The following is a 25,605-nucleotide window of genomic DNA, read 5'->3' on the forward strand; positions in this document are numbered from 1 at the left end:
TTTGCCGTCACATAGCATCTACACTCAACGAGACAAAGCATTGCAAATCATTTGAACTTTGTATCAGTACGTCATAAATAGAACGAGTTATCAGTTTACTGTGTAGACAGTGTAGACAGCATCACTGATTATAATAAGTTCTATTGTGTTTTGTAGCGTCGTGCCGCGCACGTCTGGTGTAGACACGATGTAAGTTAATGTCGCTTTCTGATGCTGCGTTTCATTTTTTATGCCACATTATTTGAAATGAGCGTGGGCCAATCATTTTTCTCTCCGGCCCGCGGGCCACCGATTGAGGAACCCTGCATTAAACTGTAAAAAAAATAATAATAATTGTCTTTTTGACGGTAAAAAATTAATACAAAAAAATATAAAGCATCACAAAATTCAGCTTTGCCATCCCAGGAATAAATTGTACTTTAAAATATATTAAAATAGAATACTTATTTTAAATTTTAATAATATTTAATTTTATTACTATTAAAGTTCTTAACAGTATTTTTGATCAAATTAATTTATAGATTAGAAAAAAACTAAATAAATCTTAAATGTGTCAAGTTTTTTTTTTTTTTTCACTTTTTTTAAACAAAGTAATAATAAATATTGTTTTTGGGAAGTCTTCACCACATGACATTATTTGTAATATTTTCAAATATTAATAATCTTTCTTAAAAAATAAAGATTATGCATATTTATTTGTTTATGCCTATTTAATAAGGTTTAAGAATCTCATTCTTTTAATGCGTTTTCTTTATTATGATATCAGGACAGCTTTATCACCCTGATGTTTTAATTATTTCTCCTAGAAAAAAATATCAAAAGGAAATTTTAATCCAGATGTTAAAAACATGTTCATCTCAGAAGAGGTGTATTCAAATCATTGTATGTATTTTTAATGTGTTTTTGAATAAACAAACAGATCTAGAATGCTTTCACCCACCTGGAATTATTGATGTGCCAGAAGCTTTGTATTCTTATTGTCTTTTTTCTACTTTAGGGAGTTCAAGATTGTGCTCAGAGGTGCCACAGAAACCAGACTCGCTCAGACAGTAACAGACCAGATACACCTGAGCAGACAGGTGGCCGCCCCACCCTCCACACACCAGGCTGGACTCCAAATCATATATTAGGAGGATTTAAGCTGGCGTGTGTGCGAGATTGTCACGTTGAACACAAGCAGCACAAACGCAGACACAACCAGCTCCTTATATAACTGAGGAAGCACTCCTGCATCAGTGAGTGCTCTTATGTGAAGTGCTCTGATTTTATACTATGCCTGTCAGCATCATGTCTGTGTTGACTCACGGCAGTCATACAGTACAGTATAAATTATAGATCTGTTCTAAATCAAAAATTGTGCTTTAAAGGAATAGTTCACCCAACAATTTACTCTCAGCCCATCCAAGATATAGAGAGTCCAAAAAGCTGATAAAAACATCACAATATTCCACAAGTAATCCACATGACTCCAGTCTACCAGTTAATGTCCTGTGAAGTGAAAAGCTGCATGCTTGTAAGAAACAAATCCATCATTAAGAGTAACATTAACCATTAACCCATCTCTTCTGGACAAAATTTGAGTCCATAATCCATAATTGCGCTTCCTCCAATGAAAAAGTCCATCCCCTGTTGTTCACTCTCTTCAACATCCATAGACATATTTGATTATAACTGTTTTGGACTGTTTTCACTTATAAATGGTGCTTTATCTGTGCACATTTCTCTCCTGATTCAGACAAGATGACTTTTTTATTTTACTGGAGAAAGCAATATAATGGACAATGGAAGCATTTATTTAAGTATTTTAACCTGAAGAAACATTTAAAAGCATATTGATTGGTTTTGTTTCTTACAAAAACTCAGCTTTTCATTTCACAAGACATCAATTAATGGTCTGTTTTTATCAGATGTTTGAACTCTCGTTCTGATGGCACCCATTCACTGCAGAGGATCCATTGGTGAGCAAATAATGTAATGGTAAATTTCTCCAAATCTGTTCTGATAAAGAAACAAACTCGTCTACATGTAGCATGGTCTGAGACTTAAGTAAATTTCCAACAAATCTATTCCTTTAAAATGACAACCACTCTCTCTTCTCACAGGAAGTGTCATCCGTCCTCACTCTTTAACATTCTGGTGGTTCGACCCGCTCTTGTCCTGCCTGACCGGTGGTGGTGTTGGTCAGACAGCGGGCAGTGCCATGCCCCAGGCGTAAGTGCGTGTCTCCTGGCAGACTCAGGCGTGGTGGGCCGCCGGTGGGCGTCCGGCTGCGGGAGGTGATGAAGCTGAAGCAGCGTGTAGTGGTGCTGTGCGCTGTGCTTTTTCTCCTCGGCCTGGCCAAGGTTTTCTTGCTGGATGGAGGGGAGGGATCGGCCGCCAGCCGCCGTGACCTGCGGGCCTTCCGCAAGATGGAGGCCAGCCTGGCCCTGGCCAAGGGAGCTCGCCTCACGCACACCCTGCAGTCACCCTGGGAAGTGGCCGCCCAGTGGGTGGGTCCACGGGAGGTGTACCCGGACGAAACGCCCGAGCTAGCCGCCGTGCTGAATGCCCTGGCCACCGCTCGCGTGGAGAGGGCCGATGTGGGCTATAAAGGCACCCAGCTGAAAGCCCTACTGGTGCTCGACGGAGGACAGAAAGTGGTATTCAAACCCAAGAGGTAAGGAGAGAGATGATTAAGATGGGGAACGAAAGAGAGAGAAAGTAATGAGAATGTGAATGAGGTTAAAATGAAAGGAGTGAGTGATTTAGAAAGAGGGGAAGAGTGAGTGAGTGAGTTAGAGAACGAAAAAGCCGGTGACTGAAATAGAAAAAGAAATGAATGAATAAGAGAATAATTTTTATTTATACAGCACCTTTCAGAGACCTGAGCGTGCATAACAATGTGGAGCAAAGAAAGAGCACAACAACACTAATAACAAAACAGTACACAAACAAAACAGTAATACAAACAGGAAGCAATTCAAAATGTGAGACAATTTATTAAAAACAAATGCCAGCCTGGGTTTAGGAACAGTGGAGCTGAAGAACCTACTAACCATTTGGAAAATCTTAAAGAACTTTTCTCAAATGTTCTTAATTTTTTCGATTTGTATGGTTTAGGATATCGGTAATGAGATTCAGTTTAGTTAAAAGCATTTGGTATCATGAACTAACAATGAACAAAGCTTTTACAGCATTTATTAAACTAGGTTTATGTATTTCTATATACACACTGCTGTTTTTTTTTTAATGATCAAAAATTCAGTAAAACAGTAATACTGTGAAGTATTCTTGCAATTTAAAATAACTGTTTTCTATTTTAGTTTATTTTAAAATTAGTGATGTCAATCGATTAAAAAAATGTTATTGCGTTAATCACAGTCATGGACTGTGATTAATCATGGTTAATCACAAATTTAAAATACTAGGATTTACCTGTAAAGGTGTTGAAATAAATAAATGCATGACAAACTAGTTTAAGGAAACAGAACCTTTCACACTTTCGCCAGGTATAAAACATACAATAAAATAAAACAATAAAACATTTCTTGCGACCTTACGTGAAGTATTATGACAAAATGCATTATGAAGAAGAATTGGACCTGTTCTGCAGGTGCATTAGAGCTAACATTAACATCATGCTACATAAGACAATTTATGAAATTAATAGTACACTTTTACTCAGAACTCCCTTCAAACCACCAAGTGTTTGTAATAACTTCCTTTTACGATCACATGTGGAATTTGGTCGTTTACTGTTGTTAAAATATGCTATTTATAGCCTTTTATGGGCGTTTCTTCAAATAGGGGCCTTGTGAAGTTGAATAATAAAAACTTGTTCAAAAGTCACGTAACACAGTCTCATAAGTTTAAATAATTTGTCTAGTTTTAAGGTCTGTAAGAGGACAAACTTATTGATAATATTTTACATTTTTCCGACCTGCAATGAACAAATGTCATTTCCACCACATCTCAATATACAGCTGTTATTTAAATATAGAATAACTTATGCCACTGAAGAATTGTCAAAAATCATTTTTGTAACTAGTTTTACCAGTTTTTCCACAATGTAAAATAATTATACATTTGTCAATGAGATAAATTAACTGCCCTAAGGACCAAATGCTGAACTGTACACCTGTCACACTCTGAAATTTAATATTGGTTTGGGTAAGAGCTTATTAGAAAATAAATAACTTGAATTTTTATATTAAGTAGAGCATGATCTCATAAATTGTGGATACATTTTTGATGTGTGATGAGAACTTTTTCAATGTTTTTTAAAAAATGTGTGGTGATGGAAATGACAGGGTGTGGTGGAAATGACAATGAATTAACGTGAATGTAGAGAAACAGTAGAGATATTTATTAGAAAAAGTCTTAAATTCATCACACTCATTAACCTCAATTCACAAAGTCATTAAACATACTAATTGTACTTTGTAACCATAAATGTCATTTCCACCACAGAGGCAGCGTGGTGGAAATGACTGTGGTGGAAATTACATTTCTGTAGTTTTTTGTGAAAAAATGGAAGATAGCGTCACTGATTAGCTTTGAATTAATACTTAGCATTCCATGTATGCAAAATACTCTTATTTAACTTAAAATGTTTAGCTTTTTAAAAACACCCTTGAAGGTACAGCATGTTTGGAAATGACGTAGAATAAATATATTAACTGATCCTCGCTCCAGTGAGGCAGCAGAGCGCACGATCGTCTCCAGAACAAAAATAAACAGTCCCTCCAGTTTTTCGCGATTCCGCGATCGCTGAATACAATGCAAAATAAGCAAAATGTCGCATTCTTTTGTGATCCTGCATAATTCGTCATTTAACCGCAAAAAAATTATAAAAAATTATAATCATCTAATTGAATTATTTTACGTTACGTGGATTCAGATGTTGTTCACGTGATGACGTCTGTGTATTTGAGCAGTCTGTCAAGAAACAATGGTGGCAAATCTGTCTCACCTGCCTCCTCACATCAGTGCCAAGGACCGGGCTAAGCAATATCCCGATATACTGCACGAGCAGGGCGGTGTTTCCGTATGGCAGAGTATGCAGTTGCCATACCCTAGCCCAGTCAGGTGTGCCGTGGAAAATTATCCAAACTTCATATCTCTATTATAATTCTGTATTTTTATTTTAAATCAGAGGGTTTTAAAAATGTTTAACCAATGATAAGCATTAAAAAGAGCTTGTCAGTAAAACTTCGTAATGCCATTGGATCATCTCAGCGTAACCTCGTAACTTCACCCCGCCTCCATTCAGATTTACGTGCCGCGCACAGCCTGGAGGAGACAGATCTCCGCTTTTTCGCAATGAAAGGGTAAATAAATAATTGATGTTTGAATAGTACAGCGTTTTCATTACTCAAACACTATGTCTGTAAAGGCTAATGTTTTTGTGTGTTTGAAGAGCGGAGAAGTAGGTTATTTGCCATCTAGCAAATATACTTTTGTACGTTTTAAATATCCTGTGCATAAGCGCTTAATTTGAGATTTTGACCAAGTGTATTAAACAACAAGAAAAACTAAGCGCCCATATAGCTACAATCAACGTTATATAACCTGTAAAAGTTGATGAAAGCATATATTGCGATGCACTTGCTGCCTCAGATAACAGTCACAGCCGTTCTAATGACACTCCATCTCAGCCATTCGCTGGTCAAAAACTTTAACTCCATTTAAGCTTGATTTTCATATAATGTTAAGTGCATTAAGTGCACACTGATCAGTAAAGTCTGATACAATACCAACGCTGACGACGCAGTGTTGTTTAATTATTGAATTTTTTCCCCTTCTATTTTTTATATATCAATATATAATATATCAATATATCAGAATTTATTAAGAGACCAAAATACCAAATGTATGAATTGGATTTACAAGCAGTATGTACAGCTACAATTCTTCTTTGTTAATGTTTACATAGGTAAGGTGGAAAAAGGGTCCTAAGGTTGTTTTAAAAGTTAAAATGTTTCAGAATTGACTAAGAGACCAAAATAAACCAGCTTTATGCATTTTGTTTGTTATTTGTGAATATTGTGCATCTAACATTATACATAATCTGCACGTTTAATAAACTCCAGCTGGTTCAAAATCGCATGCGATTAATCGTGCAGCCTATTGGGGACACTTAATTTCCAGCGATATCGTCGACTTGATTGCACAAATACTATTAGAAGTGAACTGAGCTGTGATGATGATGATGACACCACTGAATTCAATAATGAACTGCCTTTAACTGAAAATTGAGTGTTTATTATTGTCCTTCTGCACTACCGACACACTATTTTCCTATTTGATACTGTAAAGCTGCTTTGACACAATCTGTATTGTTAAAAGCACTATATAGCCTAAATAAAGGTGACTTCACTTGAGTGAATTTGGTAAATGTGATATCATAATTTAAAAGAAAAAAAAAAAATCGCAAATTTGTCACAAATTTATGGAAATTACCACCACAAAATCAGTCATTTTGATCGCAAAAATCACACAAAAAAATCGTGAAATCCTGGAGAGACTGAATAAAGGTCTTTTGCTGTGTCTTTGATTACTCACGGGCGAATATAGTAAAGCAAATTTTTATCCAGCACTAGCATATTTTTTTGTTTTAAGTGTCCTCCGCTGTCACTGACACAGTCTCTGTTCATCTGTTCTCTTCATAAATAAATAAATGCATAAGCCAATATGCTCGTCCTTTAGGTTCATTATTAAAAATGAAAACGTGAACAAAAATAAAAGCAATTAAATGGGTTATTATAATTAAAATACGAAAATAAAATTGACGGGTAATAATAGATTATGACGGAATTTTTACAACCCTGTTCGTCAAAATGACGGATAATATTAAAGTCTAACGCAGCCTCTGGTTACCAGATAAGTCATATTTTTAAACTGTATTTTCATTGTTGAAGTTTAAAAGTCTGGGTGTGCGACAAGGAGAAAACAGTGATTTTGACACCTATAAGGAGGTTGAAAAGTATGAAAAAATCATAATAGAAAGGTAGTAAAAGGTTTTTAAGGTGGTTTTATTGTTAGTTTGACAAAGAAAGAGGAATTTGTCCAAAATTATATGTATTTTTAAAAATATGACCAAAGAACATAAAAGTTCCTATAGTCTAAGAATCACCCTTATAACCCTGCACAAATTTGCATTTCAGATGTACACATTCAACTCAAGAAAATCACATACAGACCATATCTATCGTAATCGTGTGTATTATCTTATATAATCTATAGTGGCTGTTGTCATGTTTATTTCTGCTGTGTAAAAGCCTTAACATGTATGCTCTGCTGAACATTATAAAAGTAGCCCAAAAAACCACAACCCACGGCTGTATGTAATTTCTTCCCGCGACTGTATTTTCAAAATAGCCCACTTGTGCCGCGACCCTGGCAACACTGGTTCGCTGTACCCTCATCACACAATGATAGATAACCTTCCGCACTGCGATGACGGGAAGAAGTTGGAGCCAAACCTTATCAAACGATTCATTTGCGTTAAAAAAATATTAATGCGTTAATTTTTTTATTAATCGCATGTGTTAACACGTTAACGTTGACACCCCTATTTAAAATATAAACTATTACTGTGATAGCAAAGCTGAATTTTCAGCATCATTATCACATGATCCTTCTGAAAATGCAATGTTGAAAGCAGTTGATTAATATTTTTGTGGAAACTGATGCTTGAAATAGAAATCTTTTGTAACATTATAAATATCTTTGCTGATCAATTTAATGCATCCATGCTGTAACTTACCAAACTTTTGAACAGTAATATACAAATTAGTGCTGGGAAAATAAATCCATGCATCGCAAATTCTCTCTTGAATCCATTCTGAGCTTAGTTTTTAACAGCAGAGGGCACTGCGTGTTTTAGAAACAGCCATTCTCTGCTTGCTTCCAGTTCCTTACACACACCACTTGAACATAAAATAATCATTCATACAGTTCAAAAAAGTTGAAGTGAATTACAAGCGTGTTCGCAGTAGGCTGCTTACATTAATCTTGCGTCATAACAGCATAAAAGCCGAGGTGGAAGTACATTTAACCGCTTACAGAACACAAATTAAGATATTTTTGATGAAATCCGAGAGCTTTCTGACCCTCCATAGACAGCAACATAACTACCACATTCAAAGCCCAGAAATGTAGAAGGGACAACAGTCCATGTGACATCAGTACATTTATTAAGCTACAAGACTTTTTTGCGCAAAGATACTAAATTATGACTTTGTTCGGTCATTCCTCTGCTCGTAAAAACAAGGTTACACAGCGCATGCTTGTTCAACATCAGCAGCATCACAAGCACACGTCATGGTACTCTCGTGATTGTGCTTTGGACTGACATGGAAGAGAAGAATTTTTTAATAATGTCATTATTGTTTTCGGTTGAACCATTGATGTCACATGGACTATTTTAACAATGTCTTTACTACCTTTCTGGGCCTTGAACGTGTCAGTTGCGTTGCTGTCTTTGCAGGGTCAGAATGCTCTCAGATTTCATCAAAAATATCTCAATTTGTGTTCTGAAAGTGAACAAAGGTCTTACGGGTTTGGAACGATGTGAGGGTGAGTAATTAATGACAGAATTTTTCTTTTTGATTGAAATATCCCTTTAATGCATTAGGTGTCATGAAATAATAGTGATATTAACAAAACCTAATTGTAAAGTGTTACCAGAATATTTCTGGAATAAAATTGCTTGTGTGCACTTAGGACACAAAGCTGATCTGTCATCATTTCAGGTGAGTTCAGCTGCCTGCTCTTATCTGAGCCTATTAGAGTTATCATGGATCTACAGGGATTTTAGATAAGTGAGGAAGCTCTCCTGGTGTCCTTAATCTCTAAGGTCATTGATCAAACACACCTTATCTCTGATGACTTCACATCCAGACTGAACTTTTTGGTTCCAAACATCCGAATCGGACGTGTCACATTATATTGTGTGCCATTCTAAGTGGAGTGTGGGATATCTTCCAAATAAGAGGTTAGAAAGTCAAGACTTTTTGAGTGGAATGCCATGCTAGTGTTTAATGCTTGAGGTTTGCAAGATTAAGAAGTAAAGTGTAATATAGCCTTTAGGCAGTTTTTTTTTTCTTAAAGGTCCCATGGCATGAAAATTTCACTTTATGAGGTTTTTTAACATTAATATGAGTTCCCCTAGCCTGCCTATGGTCCCCCAGTAGCTAGAAATGGCGATAGGTGTAAACCGAGCCCTGGGTATCCTGCTTCTCCTTTGAGAAAATGAAAGCTCAGATGGCCCAATCTGGAAACTTCCCTTTATGTCGTCATACGGGAAAGGTTACCTCCCCTTTCTTTGCTTTGCCCACCCATGAGAAACTGACCTACTACCGTGCGAGGCGACCGCAATATTATTATTTTTTCCTCGAGAGACATCATGGCTTGCAAACGAGCGAAGCATGGCAGTTGCTCAGTGTTTGGATGTACAAATGAACACCGAAGTAATTTTTTTAGTTCCTTCATCAGAGCCTATGGCTAGCTTTAGCTACATGATAATAACTGTAACAGCATACATAAACAAACCAACTAAAGTACCGTATACAGACACAATATTTAAAACTGACCATTCGGAGACGTCCTGCTGTAGCCGCTGAGTTGCAACTTCTTCATCCGGTGCTTCTCCATCTGGATCAGATTCTGGGTCAAACTGAAAAGCTTGAACGACTGTGTGTCTACGAGCCATTGCGATACATCCACTGTCAACATTAGCGCATGGTAGCGCAAGCTGGTTAAGGCCACACACCCACCCTCCACCTTGCCCCGCCTCTCTCCTCCTCATTAGCATTTAAAGCTACAGACACAGAAATGGCACGTCCTAAGGAAAGCTCATTGTGGGACTCTCTCTTAGTGGCTGAAATTCTGAACCAAGGCTGAATTTCGGGAAAGAGACTTCAGATACAGTACTAGGGACCACTTAGGCCTATATAAAAGCATCCAAAAAGCAGCATGTCATGGGACCTTTAAAATAAGCTGCAGTGTTAGTAGTTTCAAAATGATGTGAAGGAATAAACGCGCACATAATTTGACACAAAATTGTTGCAATACTCTCAATCTCAATAAGTTCGGTTGATTCTGGATTGAAAAATGTTATTTCAGGTTTCCGAGCAGCGAACTCAGCTTGGCCACAGTATTCATGTTTTCTGTGGGTGTAATAGTCACTTTATTATATGTGGATTTATATATAGGATTTTACATAAGCTTCCCGACAGTCTATGTTGAAAAATGGGTCTTTCATTAAGTGGGCATTGTGTGTGTTGGATACTGTTAAGGTATCAGGTCTGAAGACTCAAATAATCTTATATTTGCTCACTACGTCCTGCTGTTTCGGGAACAAGGAAAGCAGTACATATGCATTTATGTTAGGAGTGGATTGACTAGTTAAGCTCATTACTCTTAATACAGTGTCCACACTAAATGTGAAAATGCTGTGTGACACCACACAATCACAGCCAGTCAGAACATATCTGATGTTCAGTATACTGTAATGTGGAGCAATGGAAATTCATTTTAGGCCTGTACACACAATGCAACACCACATAAATTGAAACCAAGAGACTAGCAAAATCATGTCACAGCTGGTTAAAACAAAAACTAACATTTGTGTACAAGAGAAGGCTTTAATTGCTTGCCCACTTTTTTATTTTATTTTATTTTTTTTACCTGAATTCATTAGGACATGGATAACAATGTTTTTATGTTCATCTTTGTGTCATCTTTTGCTTTTCTCTCAATTACTGTTCGCCTATCTTATGTCTTTATCTTCTTCATTGTCTTATTATTAGGTACACTAGAGATTATGTGGTTGAAGGAGAGCCATACGCAGGGTACGATCGGCATAATGCAGAAATTGCTGCTTTCCACTTGGACAGGTAATGTGCAGACACACACAGAGACACACACTAGGACTGCACGATTAGAACAAATAACTGAATTGTGCATTTCTCCAACTGCGGGCAGTGTTTTAGGGTGATAATTACCTTGCTTTACGATATTTTCTTAACACATTGTTAGAAAACTCTGAAGCCTCTTGGGTATCTTCAGCAGAGGTCTTTATTGAGAATGCGCTGCGTGGCGCTGCAGTCATCAAAAGTCTAACTAAGACAGAGATAAATTGTATTTTATAGGCATTCAGTGGGCAGTCCTTAAAGGTGTTTACCTTGCACAGTCTCAGACGTGACCACTTAACCAAAACATCTAAAGACAATTCAGGAAATCAACCCCCCGACTTTGAGTTTCAGCAAACTTACTCCCCAAAGATAACAGTACCCAAATAACTTAAGCTGCACCTGGCCACAAGAACTAAAGACGTGTAAAAATTCAAGTCTTTAACTTTCGGTTGATTAGAGCTGATCACCAGCAGAATCCATCACTAGAAACTATAGTATATTGAATCTAATTAGTAAACAGATGCCATTATGTTCACATTAAAGTGTTCACAAGCATGATGTTAAACGCTGAGGGCCAAGAGCCTTTTAGTTTTCTACATTCCTGCTGTCAACTTTGATTTTGATCGTTACCATATTACCAATGTTTTGCTTTCCACTAAAACATCTTGTCAGGCGATGTTTCTTATTTCCATGAGCTACTGTGAACTCACTCTCATGTCACTCCAAACCCATACGCAGTTAATTTATTCTGGGACACAGCATATTGTTCACTCTGCTCTTTTCCATGCAACACAGGTTCATTGTGACCATGGCTGCTTAAGCTCCAAAAAGAGAAGAAAAACACCATTGGAATATCATAAAAGTAGTCTTTGTGGATTGGTGTCCTATATTCCAGGTGTGAGAAACACATTTGAAATTGAAGCCCTGTGGTGTTCCACAAGAATAATGCAGGTTTAAAACAACATGAGAGTAAAGAACTGCTTTTGGTTGAACAATCCCTTTAGGCCTTAAATTGACTTCTGCGTGCATGGACATAGCTAACATGCCTGCAATTGGTTACACTGCTAAGCCTGTCCAGAAACACTTTAAAAATTACATAATAATGAAAAAACTTGGGTTTACAGCAGCAGTAAACCTGAATGTAGTGCTCTTCTGCTGGGGGATTCAAACATTTTGATGGAGAACCTATATATATATATATATATATATATATATATATCTTCTCAAGGGACAATATTGCGCAAATGAAACTTGGATATAATTTAGAGTAGGCAATGTGCATCTTGTATAGAAGTACAAATGTACTGTCCTCTAAAAATAACTCAACATATAGCCATTATTGTCCAAATAACTGGCAACAAAAATGAGTACACCCTAAGTGAACATGTCAAAACTGTGTCCAAAGTGTCAATATTTTGTAGGGGCATCATTGTTATCTAGCACTGCCTTAATCCTCCTGGGCTTGGAGTTCACCAGAGCTGCGCAGGTTGTTGCTGGGATCCTCTTCCACTCCTCCATAATGACATCACGGAGCTGCTGGATGTTAGACACATGGTGCTTCTCCACCTTCAGCTTGAGGATGATCCACAGGTGCTCAATAGGGTTCAGGTCTGGAGACATACAAGTTTATCTCAGTCTCATCAGACCACAGGACATGGTTCCAGTAATTCATGCTCTTAGGCTGCATTTACACTGCAGGTCTTGATGACCAATTCCGATTTTGTGACTATATCCGATTTTTTGGACGACGTGCTTACATTTCTTTTAAAAGTGACCTGTATCCGATGTGTGCTTTTTACACTGAACTTGGTGAAACAAGCCAAAAATAGCATATGACATCACAAATCAATTTGAATAGTGCATTGAGTTTAATTTATTGACATTGAATTCATATAGAAACGTTTTTAATGCAATAGTTACATCTATACATCAAAATAATTATATATCGTAGTACAAATTCTTCAGGACAGTGATGTACGCAGCTCCGCTGAAAGCTTGCGAGTGGAATAATACTCAGGTGGTAGATATTGTTAAACATTTCACATGGTCTGTGTTTTTTTTTTAGTAATTAAAACAAAATGCGTTCATCAGTGATTGTATATCAAAGGCAGGGACATGTTTGTGTGCATTTTATTTTGTGGTTTCAATGGAACGAACGGGACTGAAGCACTCGTCCGTGCACGAGCCGTAACTGACAACAACAGCGGGAATGAGCACTCAGCGTGATTTCAAAAGCAACATATTTCAGCGTCAGACCGCCTTTTATGTAACAAACGAACGAAATTAATACTCTGCTACTCAGCTAGAGATGTTTCATTTTTTTATAGTTATGTCTGTACCGCGAAATGTTTAAAAAAACTCACTTTTCAATGACGTAGGAGTCGCATTTACAGGGGAATATCCGATCTGACCGCTTACACGGCAGGCGCAAATGCACGTATCCGATTCAAATCTGATTTATTTCCACATATGAATGAGGCCTGAAACCGATCGGAGAATATCGGAATCCATGTGATTTTTTTTCCTGCTTACACGATCGTGGGCCATATCCGATCTGTGCCACATGGGAGGAAAAAATCGGAATTGAGTCACTTGAACCATGCAGTGTAAATGCGGCCTTAGAGAGGTTGCCTTCAGCAAACTGTTTGCGGGCTTTCTTGTGAGCCAGCTTCAGAAGATTCTTCCTTCTGGGACGACGGCCATGCAAGCCGACTTGTTGCAGTGTGCGGAGTATGGTCTGAGCACTGACAAGCTGACCTTCTGCTTCTGCAACCTCTAAAGCAATGCTGGCAGCACTCATGCGTCTGTTTTTGAAGCCAGTTTCTGCACCTGATGCACAGCACAAGGACCTAACTTCTTTGATCGACCCTTGCGAGGCCTGTTCCGAGTGGAACCAGTCTTGGAAAACCTCTGTATGACATTGGCCACTGTACTGTAACTCAGTTTCAGGGTGTTACCGAACTTCTTATAGCCTCGGCCATCTTTGTGGAGAGCAACAATTCTAATTCTCAAATCCTCAGAGAGTTCTTTGCCATGAGACGCCATGTTGAACATCCAGTGGTCAGTATGAGAGAATTGTACTCAAATCGCCAAATTTTAACTGCTCTAATACAAGATACACACATTTGTATGGTCCTGTCAAGCAGACAAAAACATGAACGTGATGAATAGGACATGTGGCTTTGTATGGTTAAACAACGCATAGCTGTTATCACTTAGGGTGTACTCACTTTTGTGAGATACTGTGTGTGTGTGTGTGTGTGTGTGTGTGTATATATATATATATATATAAGTGCTGTCGATCGATTAAAAAAATTTTACTAATTAATTGCACATTTTTTCTGAAATTAATCGTGATTAATCCCGAAAGTTTTTAAATATACTTTTATATTGCAATAATTTCACATTCAATCTTCAAATTAATGTACAAACAACGTATTTTTAATATTTGTTTAATGTCATCTTTTTTTATGACTGAAGGCCAGTATCACTGATACCAATTAATACTGATTTCCCTAAAAAAATGTCCCTTAATATTTAACCATTGACTATAGCCATTAAACATTACATTATAATTAAGACTTTAAAAATAACTTCTAATGTAAGTGAACTTAAAACAATCTTCACATAAATCCATTATAATCAATGTTATTGTTAATATTTAGCTAGGCTACCCCTCAGTAGAAGAAATTGAAAAAAGTTATCAAACACTAAATTATAAACTAAATACAGATAAATACTTACAGCTATATAAAAGTTTTATATAGATGGACAGACATCACAGCAGCTGGTTATTAGGTTGTTTTTGGCTGCTATTTCTTTAAGAGCTGCTGCTGCTAAACGTGATGCAAATCTGACACGCATCGTAACTTTCATCACCTTTTCTGACCCATTTCAGGTCATACCCATTTCAGTCTCTACTAATGAGCTGACGAGTTGAATCGGGTGTGTTAGATGAGGGAGACAGTGCTGGGCTGCTCCAGGACAGTTTTGAAAACCATTTCAGAGACATGTTCTTAATGTAATTCATATATAACATATTACATGCATGCACAGTTTTAAGGCAGCTTTAATCGCCTTTTTGGTAACTTCATGCCATAACTGACCACGACATTGCATGCACGTAGTTTATTTCGTGCTTTGATGTGAATTGATACAGACTACAGCGCGCGCCGGTTTCTGCGCTGTTTGACTCGCGCCTGCCGCTGAAGTGAAGCTGGAGCGCGTGTCTGAAACGTCTCAGGATTGATGTATTCGTAAAGACATTCTGCGACTGAATAAATGCACTTCTTGTCAAGAAAAAACAGACAGAAACAGAAGTTATGAGTGGGGTGGCCAACCCTAGGCTCCGCCCCTGCATTAACGGCGTTAAATATTTTTAACGCGTTAAACTGAAAAAATTAATTGCATGTGTTAACGCGCTAATTTTGACAGCACTTTTATATATATATATATATATATATATATATATATATATATATATATATATATATATATATATATATATATATAATATACACTTCACAAAATATGACAAAATCATGTGACACTGAAGACTGGAGTAATGATGCTGAAAATTCAGCTTTGCGATCTTAGTTATTTTAAATTGTAATAATGATTATTATTACCGTTTTGTTTTTTGGATCAAATAAATGCAGCCTTTGTAAATATAAGAAATGTGTTTCAAACATTTAAAATAAATCTTACTGAGCCCAAAATTTTTAACAGTTGTGTATTTTAAAGGCCCATCTATATTCTAGAAAATAAAATGTGTAAATAATCTGGGAAATTAGATAATATTAGAATATTGTCAAACCTATAGCTGTCAATACAATAAAGCAGGGTTCCTCAATAGGCGGCCTGCGCACCGAGAGAAAAATGTTTGGCCTGCGCTAATTTCAAATAATGTGTCATGAAAATTCAAATGCAGCATCAGAAAGCGACATTAACTTACATCGTGGCTACACCGGACGCGAGCGACGCGGCGCAACAAAACACAATAGAACTTATTATAATCAGTGATGCTGTCTACACTGGATGCGCCACAGTGCGGCGCAACAAATCCCCGACAGTAAACTGATGACTGATCCTATTTATGACGTACTGATACAAAGTTCAAATGATTTGCAATGCATTGTCGCGTCCAGTGTAGATACTATGTGACAGCAAAAACATGTTTGGTAAACTCGCACCTGCAGTACTCAACAGAACACCCGTCGCATTATTTGACCTACTTGATATAAAGACTGCGATCCAAACCACATCCACATTAAATCTACTACATCAGGTAAACAGAATAACTCTTGCACATTGTGGCTATTATCTTACACATACAACCACAGAAACAGAGGCGACTTAAGTTGGCTGTTTAGTCTACAGAGTTTGAACACAAATTAGCACGAATTGAACCAATTATGACAGAAACAGTGTTTTGGGGGCGGGGGGGGTAATTTATTTGGTAATTTGGTAATTTATTTGTTAACATTCGTTTACATGTAGAGGGCGATGGGGTTTATGTTTTGGCTTCACTTTTCGGCACAAATTGAGTCAACGTAATCTTGGCTTAGGTCTGCAGTCTGCCCATGCCCATGGATTCCCCAATCGCACACGCACTGCATATGACAACGTAAATATTATTAATGTAAACTTTCATAACTGTGTTGATAACCAGCTGTATATTGATGTGTCATGAGCTTCTCAATCTCTTCCTACAGGATCCTAGGTTTTAGAAGAGCGCCCCTGGTGGTGGGGAGGTTTATGAATCTACGTACTGAGATTAAGCCAGTAGCTACAGATCAACTGCTGAGCACTTTCCTGATGCACGGTCAGTTTCACGCTGTCATTCTTTCAATGCTTTCTGTCTGTTGAGATGATCCCTCCCTTTTCCTTTTCTATCACATTCTCTCATCTTCCCTCCCTAATTTGGAACCACTACTTGCGTTTCCAGCACAGAAAAGATATTTCTTGTTTGGAAAATTGTGCTGCAGTCCATATCTGCTGGTGCCATGATATTTCAGTAGTACATAAGATACCAATGCAATTTGACAATTCTCAATACCACTTTTGAGGTCATAGCAAAAACTGAAATGCTTCGCTTTGCATTAATTTATCATTAGCACAATCAAGTTAAAGTACTTTTCTCTTAGCCACAGTCATGAGTTTAAATATACTGTAGTATATGTGGCCAGACATAAAAAATATGGAGCAAATCTTACAGAGCCAGACTTTTTCTAGCCCAAAACTGCCCACTTAGACAAGAGGCCACCTGACCATCTTGTAAAACAACCAATCACAGCTTTGTTGGTCGTTAAAACCACAATAGCAGACCTGCCAACCTATATGCATTTTGCGTAGCAGCTATGCATTTTGACCTCAAAGTACCCTGGTATGATTTGTCACTGTAAAGGCATTTCCACACTGAGTGCAAAAAAGAGAAACGAATTTCGGACGCGACGACGCACTGGAATAAAACAACAGCTTCCTATGGATGCATCCACATAGACCGCAAACATTCGCCCACCGAAAATGCAAATGTTTTTTTTTTTTCATCCAGTCTGACGAATCTTTTCAGTTTCGCAAAGTGAAAACACGGGCCATCCAATAAGATTTGAGCATCACATCACATGGCCAGAGCAACTACTGTTACCCAAAAGGTCGACACGGTGGCGTTAAAAGCTCAGAAGACTGTATTGAGCACAAGCGTAAAAACACCGAAGTAGAGGACTTTTTCCTCGAGAGAAGAGTGAGTTCTTGTTATTGTTGGTATTTAAGAACAGACTATTCTCACATGTTCTTTATACAGAATAACAGTTCTATTAATTCTCCACTGAATTATGTGATCTGAAGAGCACTGTCCATTATCTTCCACAAGCGCGAGTGTTTATGATTCAGAGCTCGTTCACTCTAGACCTGTCAATCATGTAATCATATCTCTTGCCCTTCCGCATATAAAAAAAAAAAGAGAAACATGAAATATGAAAGTAAATAGACCTATAATTATGAAGAGAGGTTTTCTCATATGTTTTTATGCAGCTCATGGTATTTTTTTTAACAATAAAGGATGTTTATGACGCATGACAATCAGGTATTGATCAGTCCATTTTAAAATATACAAAGAGTGCATGTCTGCCTATTATAGAAGCAAAATCCATTTTAGATCACAATCGGAAGTTATTACAAGCACTCGATGGTGATTTAAAGTGGAGTTTGAGGAAAAACCTTAATAATTACATACATTTTTCAATGTAGCTTGATGCTAATTGTACCTCTAATTATTTCAGATTTATTCTTGTAAGCATGGATATTTTGTGTTTCTGATAAAGAAACACAAGTTATTTATCTTAATATAATGCTGTATATTGAGCAGCGGACGATTTAAACCACACGAGATACGCTACATGAAGAAAAAATGCATTGTTGGCTGGCGTGCAGGCGTGAATTAGCAGAAGGCTAATTCATTTCGTGCTCGGTGTGGAAAGGCCTTAAACTATGCAAAAATCTGGTGACACCTCTGTCCATGCACAGTTCTCAAATCAAGCAACAGCAAAAGAGTTCTACCAATCAGAATGTTTGTCCAACAAAAGAGAACATTTTACAACACAACATCAGTCGAGTGTTTGAAACAACTTCCTTTTGTGATCTGATGTGGCTTCTTATCGCAGAATGACTCTGAAATATATATGTAATACCATAAAAATGGCTATATTGATTAGCAATGGATTATAAATATGCTTAATTATTATAAAAAATTCCCTAGGTGGCTTTAAGAACACAGATAACCTAACCCATTGTCACAGTCGAGTGTTTATTTTCGTAATATTTTATCATTCAAAGCATTATATCTTTTTTTTTTAAATCAGTTATAACTATAGCTGAAACGAATGGGATGCTTTGAAAGGGATTTCCACTAGCGTCATGAGTTTTACTTCTGTGATGCATATGTGGAGTTTCTGTGCGAGGGTGCCCTCTGGCATCCACTATGAATTAAACACACATTATATGTGTTAATAATGGTCAATCCATAAAAATAATACTTTTCTCAAAAGAATTTTCAAGTAGACATATGATAATCCATGTGTACAGTAGTGTACTGGGGGTTTAATTAAACTCTAGTGGATTTAAAAAAAAAAATAGCAGCTATCAGAAAACCTTGGTTAAAAAACAAAGGCTAACTGTATTGTTGCATCCCTACTACTTAAGGTCATTGCACACAGTCCGAAATTTTCGCACGTTAAAAAATAAACACGACCTTGCGTTGTCAATCACATTTACACACTGCTTCCGAAACATTCGTACGTCATAAAAAAAATTCGGATCAGGTTCTATTTTCTGCGTTTTTGCATCCGTAGCAAGCATTTTGATAGGAAAGGATGACGAATACAAATAAAAAAAAAACTAAAAAACGCATATGAAAATTTCGGACTCAGTGTTCAAGGACCTTTACTCTAAAATACTGTATAACAGGAACAGCACAAAGGTGTGTGTGACTAAGTGCAGACCCGTAGTACTAATATTTGGCAAATATTTAACATTAAATCATGCAATTATGATTTTGACAGTAGCCATCAAGGAGTTTCAAGTAATTATGTAGCTATCTAGGAATACATGAAGCCCGCCCCCCCCCAATTAATAAATAAAAGATAATCAATTTCCCTGTCTCTAAATATGAACATTTTGCTCAGAAAATTTGTTTAGTATGAACTGCATCAGTCCTCAAATGCTCATTGCATCATATAATCAATAAGAAATATCATTGTATGAATAAAACTCATTAAGACTGTCAACAGTTTCCACGCACTTTTCCACACATCATCTTATTATATCCATGTATGTGTTTACAGACAAATAATATAGAACAGTGAAATCGCCTTTACTGCATTTGAGACAGGTGGTGTGTGAGCTCCACTGACAGAGTCATCACTACTATTGGTTGTTCTCTCTCCTGAAAGTCATTTCATAGACTAAAAAAAGATGGACACTTCCTTCCACTGTAGAGAAGTGAAGCCAGAAGTCATCTTGCGTCAATGTGGTCATTTGGAGCCCGAGTCTGGGCAGTAGTGATCATGAGCTGGAGCTGCGGTATCAAAGTCTCACCCAAACTCCCGCAGACCCTATCGCAAGATTACAATCACGACGCCACACACCCTTTTTATAGCATCAAATAACAGACTAAAACCAAACTCACTAGAAAAATGTTTACATGTTGAGGGCGGCGGGGTTTATGACCTATACTGCCGCCAGCCACCAGCGGGCGATCTAAATGTTATGGCTTCACTTTTCGGGACGTGAGGCACGCTTGCTTCATTTGTATAAAGTCAAACATTTCTCAACTTTGTCACGTCGCTAGACATGCCTGCATCCTGTCACCAATACTCAGTGTCACTTCTTGTCGCTGCCATTTTGAATGGAGCTTAAAGTCTGTGTAAAGTCAATTCTGAGAATTGTTTGTGTAAACATTATACATGTTAGAAATGCATTGCTGAAACATGTTACAAAGAATGTGAACTATGTAGCACTTAATTGTGGAGTTAGACCATTAAACAGTTTTTCACCGTTTTCGTGATCAGGATTTTTTGGGCGGGGCTAAATCATGACTCAATGACGCAATTGAGCCACCAAGCACGGCCCCTCGAAGCTGTGCTGCAGACCGATCGGTGTGTGACGTCAAAGTAGAAAGTACAGTGAGAGCTACAGAGAGCAGGCGCTCCTGATGCTTTCGAATCGCTCTCGCGGTAAATTGATGTCATAAACTGATCGTTCTGCAGCGCTGCTTCAAGTCGAACACACCTAATAACTAGAGTGCATTAGCATCAGTGGTTCACGGTAGAGCCCTGTGCGGGACTGTTTTCTTAAACCTGCACCCACCCGCTCCTGCTGAATTTCTGACCAGGACCGCCTGCTCCCGCAACCTGCTTGTTCCACTCCCGCCCGCAATGTTTGTGTCCACTCCCGTCCGCTCTCACGGACTTTCTCTCAGAGCTTGTGTAAAATGTACACAAATACTCAAACTAAATAAGTTAACATCCAGAATAACAGGCTTTAAACATGATTGTGTTTAAATAAGATGAAGTAATTCTAAACCAAAGCACCACACGTGACAAAAACATTGGGTATTTTTTATTACCGTTATAAAATATTAACCGTTAAAACAAAACTAGCGGTGCCTCAGTTTTAAAACGTATAGGCTACTGCATGATACGCTCGCACCAAACGATTAACTAAACAAACAATTTAACTCATAACAGACAGTTTACCTGTAAGTAGGCTAAATAAGCCAAATATGAAATAACTTTAACTTATTACATAAATAAACACATAGAACTTAGAAAATAGGCTAGATATAATTTAAATTAAATACAAAATTAAATAAAATGCCTCAAAATCTCACAGATTTCACATTCAAAATAGCTTGCTTAACAGGCTATTGCAAAAAAGGGAAATAGCCTAAATAGGCCTACTAAAAAAAATATTACAAAAATAAAGTAGGCTATACTTAAACAAATGTGATCACTGGGCCTTACATTACTTACTCCATATTACTATGAAGGAAAAGTATATTGCTGACTGACTGCGGTCTCAGACTTGAACAAAATCATTGTTTGTATAATGAATGATGCTGGATATGAATGAAGTTTCATGGTAATCCTCAGTCCATATATCCGTTGTAATGGCACACTCATACATCTCAATGATGGGCTTTATCTCCATTGCCACAGCCGACTGCAGGGCCTGTGCTTTTCCCTCAATATGTCGAGACAGTGGTTGGATGTGGCAGAGCATCTCTCACATCAAATGTACCATATTTAGTAGCTGCATTAACAAAGTGCTGAACAATGTCAGCAAAGCCTTTCCCAGCAACAAAGTCAAACGGTCTGATGTCTTCACAGCAAAGTGCGACACATTTTTCTGTCGCAGCTTACGAAGTTTAATTTTTTTCCCATTGAGAATTGTTTCCAGATGTCTGACTTGCCTTGTTTTGCTTTTGTCATGTAAACAGCCGCTTTAATTTTCTTCTCAACTTCATGTGTTGACTCCATTACTATTGCACGCCAAATCCCACTGTTTCCCGCAGGTCTCCCGAAAATTTTCTGACTGCCCACTCCCGCCCACAGCAAAGCTAAAACCGCACGCTCCCGCGAGATTTGCGTTGGGTCCCGCGGGAGCCCAAACCCAATGCAGCCCTCTGGTTCACGGCTCAATCATAAGTTACTGTCATTACCGTTAGTTACTACAGCCTACAGTTTGCTAGCTAGCTATGCCTTCGTCACGTAAATGCATAAAACCTGGTCACGATCATTTACAAAACAACTCGGTCTCCTTATTAAATGAGCTGCTAAGACAGTTGAGAGACGGCAGCTTTCCCGTGAGTGGGCGTGGTTTCAGTGCCGCCAGCGGACACGCCCCCAGCGTTTGAGAGCAGAGAATACTGCTTATTTTTTCAAGATTTTGATACTGTAGCTTATTTTATTTACTTGGTGGTTTTTTTATCATTTGGCTGGGTGGTTAATAACATATTTTTCTGTGGTGTGACAAACTCAGAACGCACATTTAATATTGATTTTACACGGACTTTAAGGAATTACAACCCGTTGAATGATCTTGTTCCATTTGTGAAAATTAATGCATAATATATGCTACGTCTGTATTGTTGAACAGTTGCATCAGTCAAGCAGTATTTTTGAGTTCAGATTGGCCTGTACTGATTAGTGGTCAACTGATATTGTTTTTTTGACAGCCGATACCGATAGCTTGGAAAGCAATGGATTTGAAATCATTTGAAAATGGATTAAAAAATAAATGTGTAAAATAAACATTATTATGCTTTAGATAACAAAGTATTTTTCACAAATAAATAATTATTTAATAGAAATATAATTAAAAAGGAAGTAAACACCGGAACCAACAGGGCACTCAGTATTCTAGGAAATGACATGAATATGACAGTGGGCAAATGGATAAAGTGCAGCATAATTTGAAATCACGGGTTTAAAGTTTGTGGATCGCGCGTCTCCAGTGAAGCTGAACTCTTCTCTTGTCCGCATTCAATTCGCACAGACCGACCGTCACGCAGAGCACATGCGATCATACAGGCTACAAATGCACACTTCACAAGATCCCACAGCTGGATCCGACTAAATTCGCATGGTTTGTGAAATTAAATATTCATTATTCCTTCAAAGATTTGTTTAAATGATATAAATGCGTATTTGCTGAATGCTAACAGCAAACAAGAAAGTATTATAATGTTTGCCTTTCTACAAATAATATAAAAGCAATCGTTATAATACTTCTTGTATACATTTAATTCCTTTGTTTAACAGTTCTATCTGATTATTAGACGGACTTCTATCCGTATTAGACAGAACTGTTAACGAATGTGATCGCTGTGTGCTCAGGTGCTGCCGTTCTCAGCACCATCAAAATAAAAGTCCCGCCTCTAACGCATCGGTCAAACAGAAAAACTTATCGACCGATGACGAAATTTGAAAAATGCCATATATCGGCCAATGCCATATATTGGCGATATACATTTACATTTTACATTTAGTCATTTAGCAGACGCTTTTATCCAAAGCGACTTACAATTGGGGAATACATAGAGCGATTAATCTTGAAGAGGCAATCAGACATACGAAGTGCTTGCAACACCAAGTCTCAGGCATTGTTCAAATAAATACAAACTACCAAAGGAAGGAATAAGTAAAGATAATTTTTTTTTTTTTTTTTTTTTTTTAAGTTTAGGATGAAGTCAAGTGCTGTCGAAAGAGATGAGTTTTCAGTTGTTGCTTGAAGATTGACAGGGATCCAGCATTCCGGATAGAGGTGGGAAGATCGTTCCACCAGCCAGGAATGGTGAATGAGAATGATCTAGAGAGTGATTTTGCGCCTCTGTGATGGTATCACGAGGCGTCGCTCACTAGCAGATCTCAGATTTCTGGAGGGATGTAGTTTGTTAATAGAGAGTGCAAGTAAGCGGGTGCTGAGCCAGTGGTTGTTCTATATGCAAGCATCAGTGTCTTGAACTTGATGCGAGCCGTGATTGGTAGCCAGTGCAGGGAGATAAAGAGAGGTGTAACATGGGCTCTTTTGGGCTCGTTGAAGACCAGTCGTGCCGCTGCATTCTGAATCATTTGTAGAGGTTTGACTGTGTTAGACGGAAGTCCAGCCAGAAGAGCATTGCAATAGTCCAGCCTAGAAATGACAAGGGCCTGGACAAGAAGTTGTGCAGCATGCTCTGTCAGAAAGGGCCTGATCTTTCTGATGTTATATAGTGCAAACCTGCAAGATCGAGCAGTTTTTGTAATGTGGTCTTTGAAGGTCAGCTGATCATCAAAGATTACACCAAGATTTCTGACCGAAGTTGATGGGGTTATTGTTGATGAACCTAACTGGATCGTGAAGTCATGCTGTAGAGTCGGAGTGGCAGGGAGGACAAGAAGCTCAGTCTTTGCCAGGTTGAGCTGCAGGTGATGTTCTTTCATCCATGCCGAGATGTCCGCCAGGCAACCTGAGATCCTTGCAGCTACCGTTGGATCATCTGGTTGAAAAGAGAGGTAGAGCTGTGTGTCATCAGCGTAGCAATGGTATGAGAATCCATGTGCCTGTATGATGGGACCCAGTGATGTAGTGTATGTGGAGAAGAGGAGGGGTCCAAGAACTGATCCCTGAGGAACCCCAGTGACCAGTTGATGTGCTTTGGATACCTCACCTCCCCAGGCCACCCTGAAAGACCTACCAGTGAGATAGGATTCAAACCAGCGAAGTGGAATGCCAGAGATGCCCAGTGATGAGAGGGTGGACAGGAGTATCTGATGATTGACAGTGTCAAAAGCGGCAGATAGGTCCAGCAGAATGAGGACTGATGATTTGGAATGGGCTTTTGCAATTCGCAGGGCTTCAGTGACCGAGAGAAGCGCAGTCTCAGTTGAATGGCCCCTCCTGAAACCTGACTGTTTAGCATCCAGTTTGTCGTTCTGTGAAAGAAACAGTGAGACTTGGTTGAAGACAACTCGTTCAAGTGTTTTCGCTATGAGCGGAAGGAGAGAGACAGGTCTGTAGTTTTCTATAAGAGAAGTGTTTAATGTAGGTTTTTTGAGCAGTGGGGTTACCCGAGCCTGCTTGAACGCAATGGGGAAGTTACCTGTGAGTAGGGATGTGTTGATGATGTGTGTGAGTGCAGGTAAGAGTGTGGGTGAGATTGCTTGGAGAAGGTGTGAGGGATTGGGTCAAGAGGACATGTTGTAGGATGGTTGGAGAGGAGAAGCTTGGATACTTCAGCTTCAGTGAGTGGACAGAAAGAAAAGATGGGAGTTTTAGCAGTGGATGTGGTAGGGTGAGGGTCCTGTGTGCGTGGAGGTGAAAACTGACCACTGATTGATCTAGTTTTGTCTGTAAAGAAAGTGGCAAAGTCATCAGCTGTAATAGAGGTGGAGGGAGGAGGTGGAGGGGGACAGAGGAGGGAATTAAATGTTCTGAAGAGATTACGCATGTCTGGAGCGCTGTCGATCTTGTTGCGGAAATGTGAGGATTTGGCAGTGTGGACTTTAGCAGAGAAGGATGTGAGCATAGACTGGTACCTACTGAGGTCCAACAGATCGTTTGATTTGCGCCATTTTCTCTCTGCCGCTCTGAGTGTAGTCCGATGTTCACGAAGAACCTCGGATAACCAGGGGTTGGAAGGAGCAGCCCGTGCTGGCCTAGAGGAGAG

General features: G+C 38.4%; 1 protein-coding gene across 2 annotated transcripts in view; it reads left to right on the forward strand.

Moving 5' to 3' along the window:
- The window catches only part of fam20b (FAM20B glycosaminoglycan xylosylkinase), a 41,504-nt gene that overhangs the window by 3,581 nt on the left and 12,318 nt on the right, over nt 1-25,605 (forward strand). For both annotated transcript variants that reach the window (XR_009267562.1, XM_058755692.1), the window contains exons 2-5: nt 998-1,235; nt 2,103-2,656; nt 10,794-10,880; nt 16,613-16,722. Coding sequence is in view for 1 of the 2 variants with exons in the window: in XM_058755692.1 (XP_058611675.1) it covers nt 2,280-2,656; nt 10,794-10,880; nt 16,613-16,722 (574 nt within the window). In the remaining variant the exon portion in view is untranslated. The remainder of the gene's footprint in view (nt 1-997; nt 1,236-2,102; nt 2,657-10,793; nt 10,881-16,612; nt 16,723-25,605) is intronic.

This window comes from Onychostoma macrolepis, chromosome 20 (genome assembly GCF_012432095.1).
Source record: "Onychostoma macrolepis isolate SWU-2019 chromosome 20, ASM1243209v1, whole genome shotgun sequence".
Lineage (NCBI taxonomy): Eukaryota > Metazoa > Chordata > Actinopteri > Cypriniformes > Cyprinidae > Onychostoma > Onychostoma macrolepis.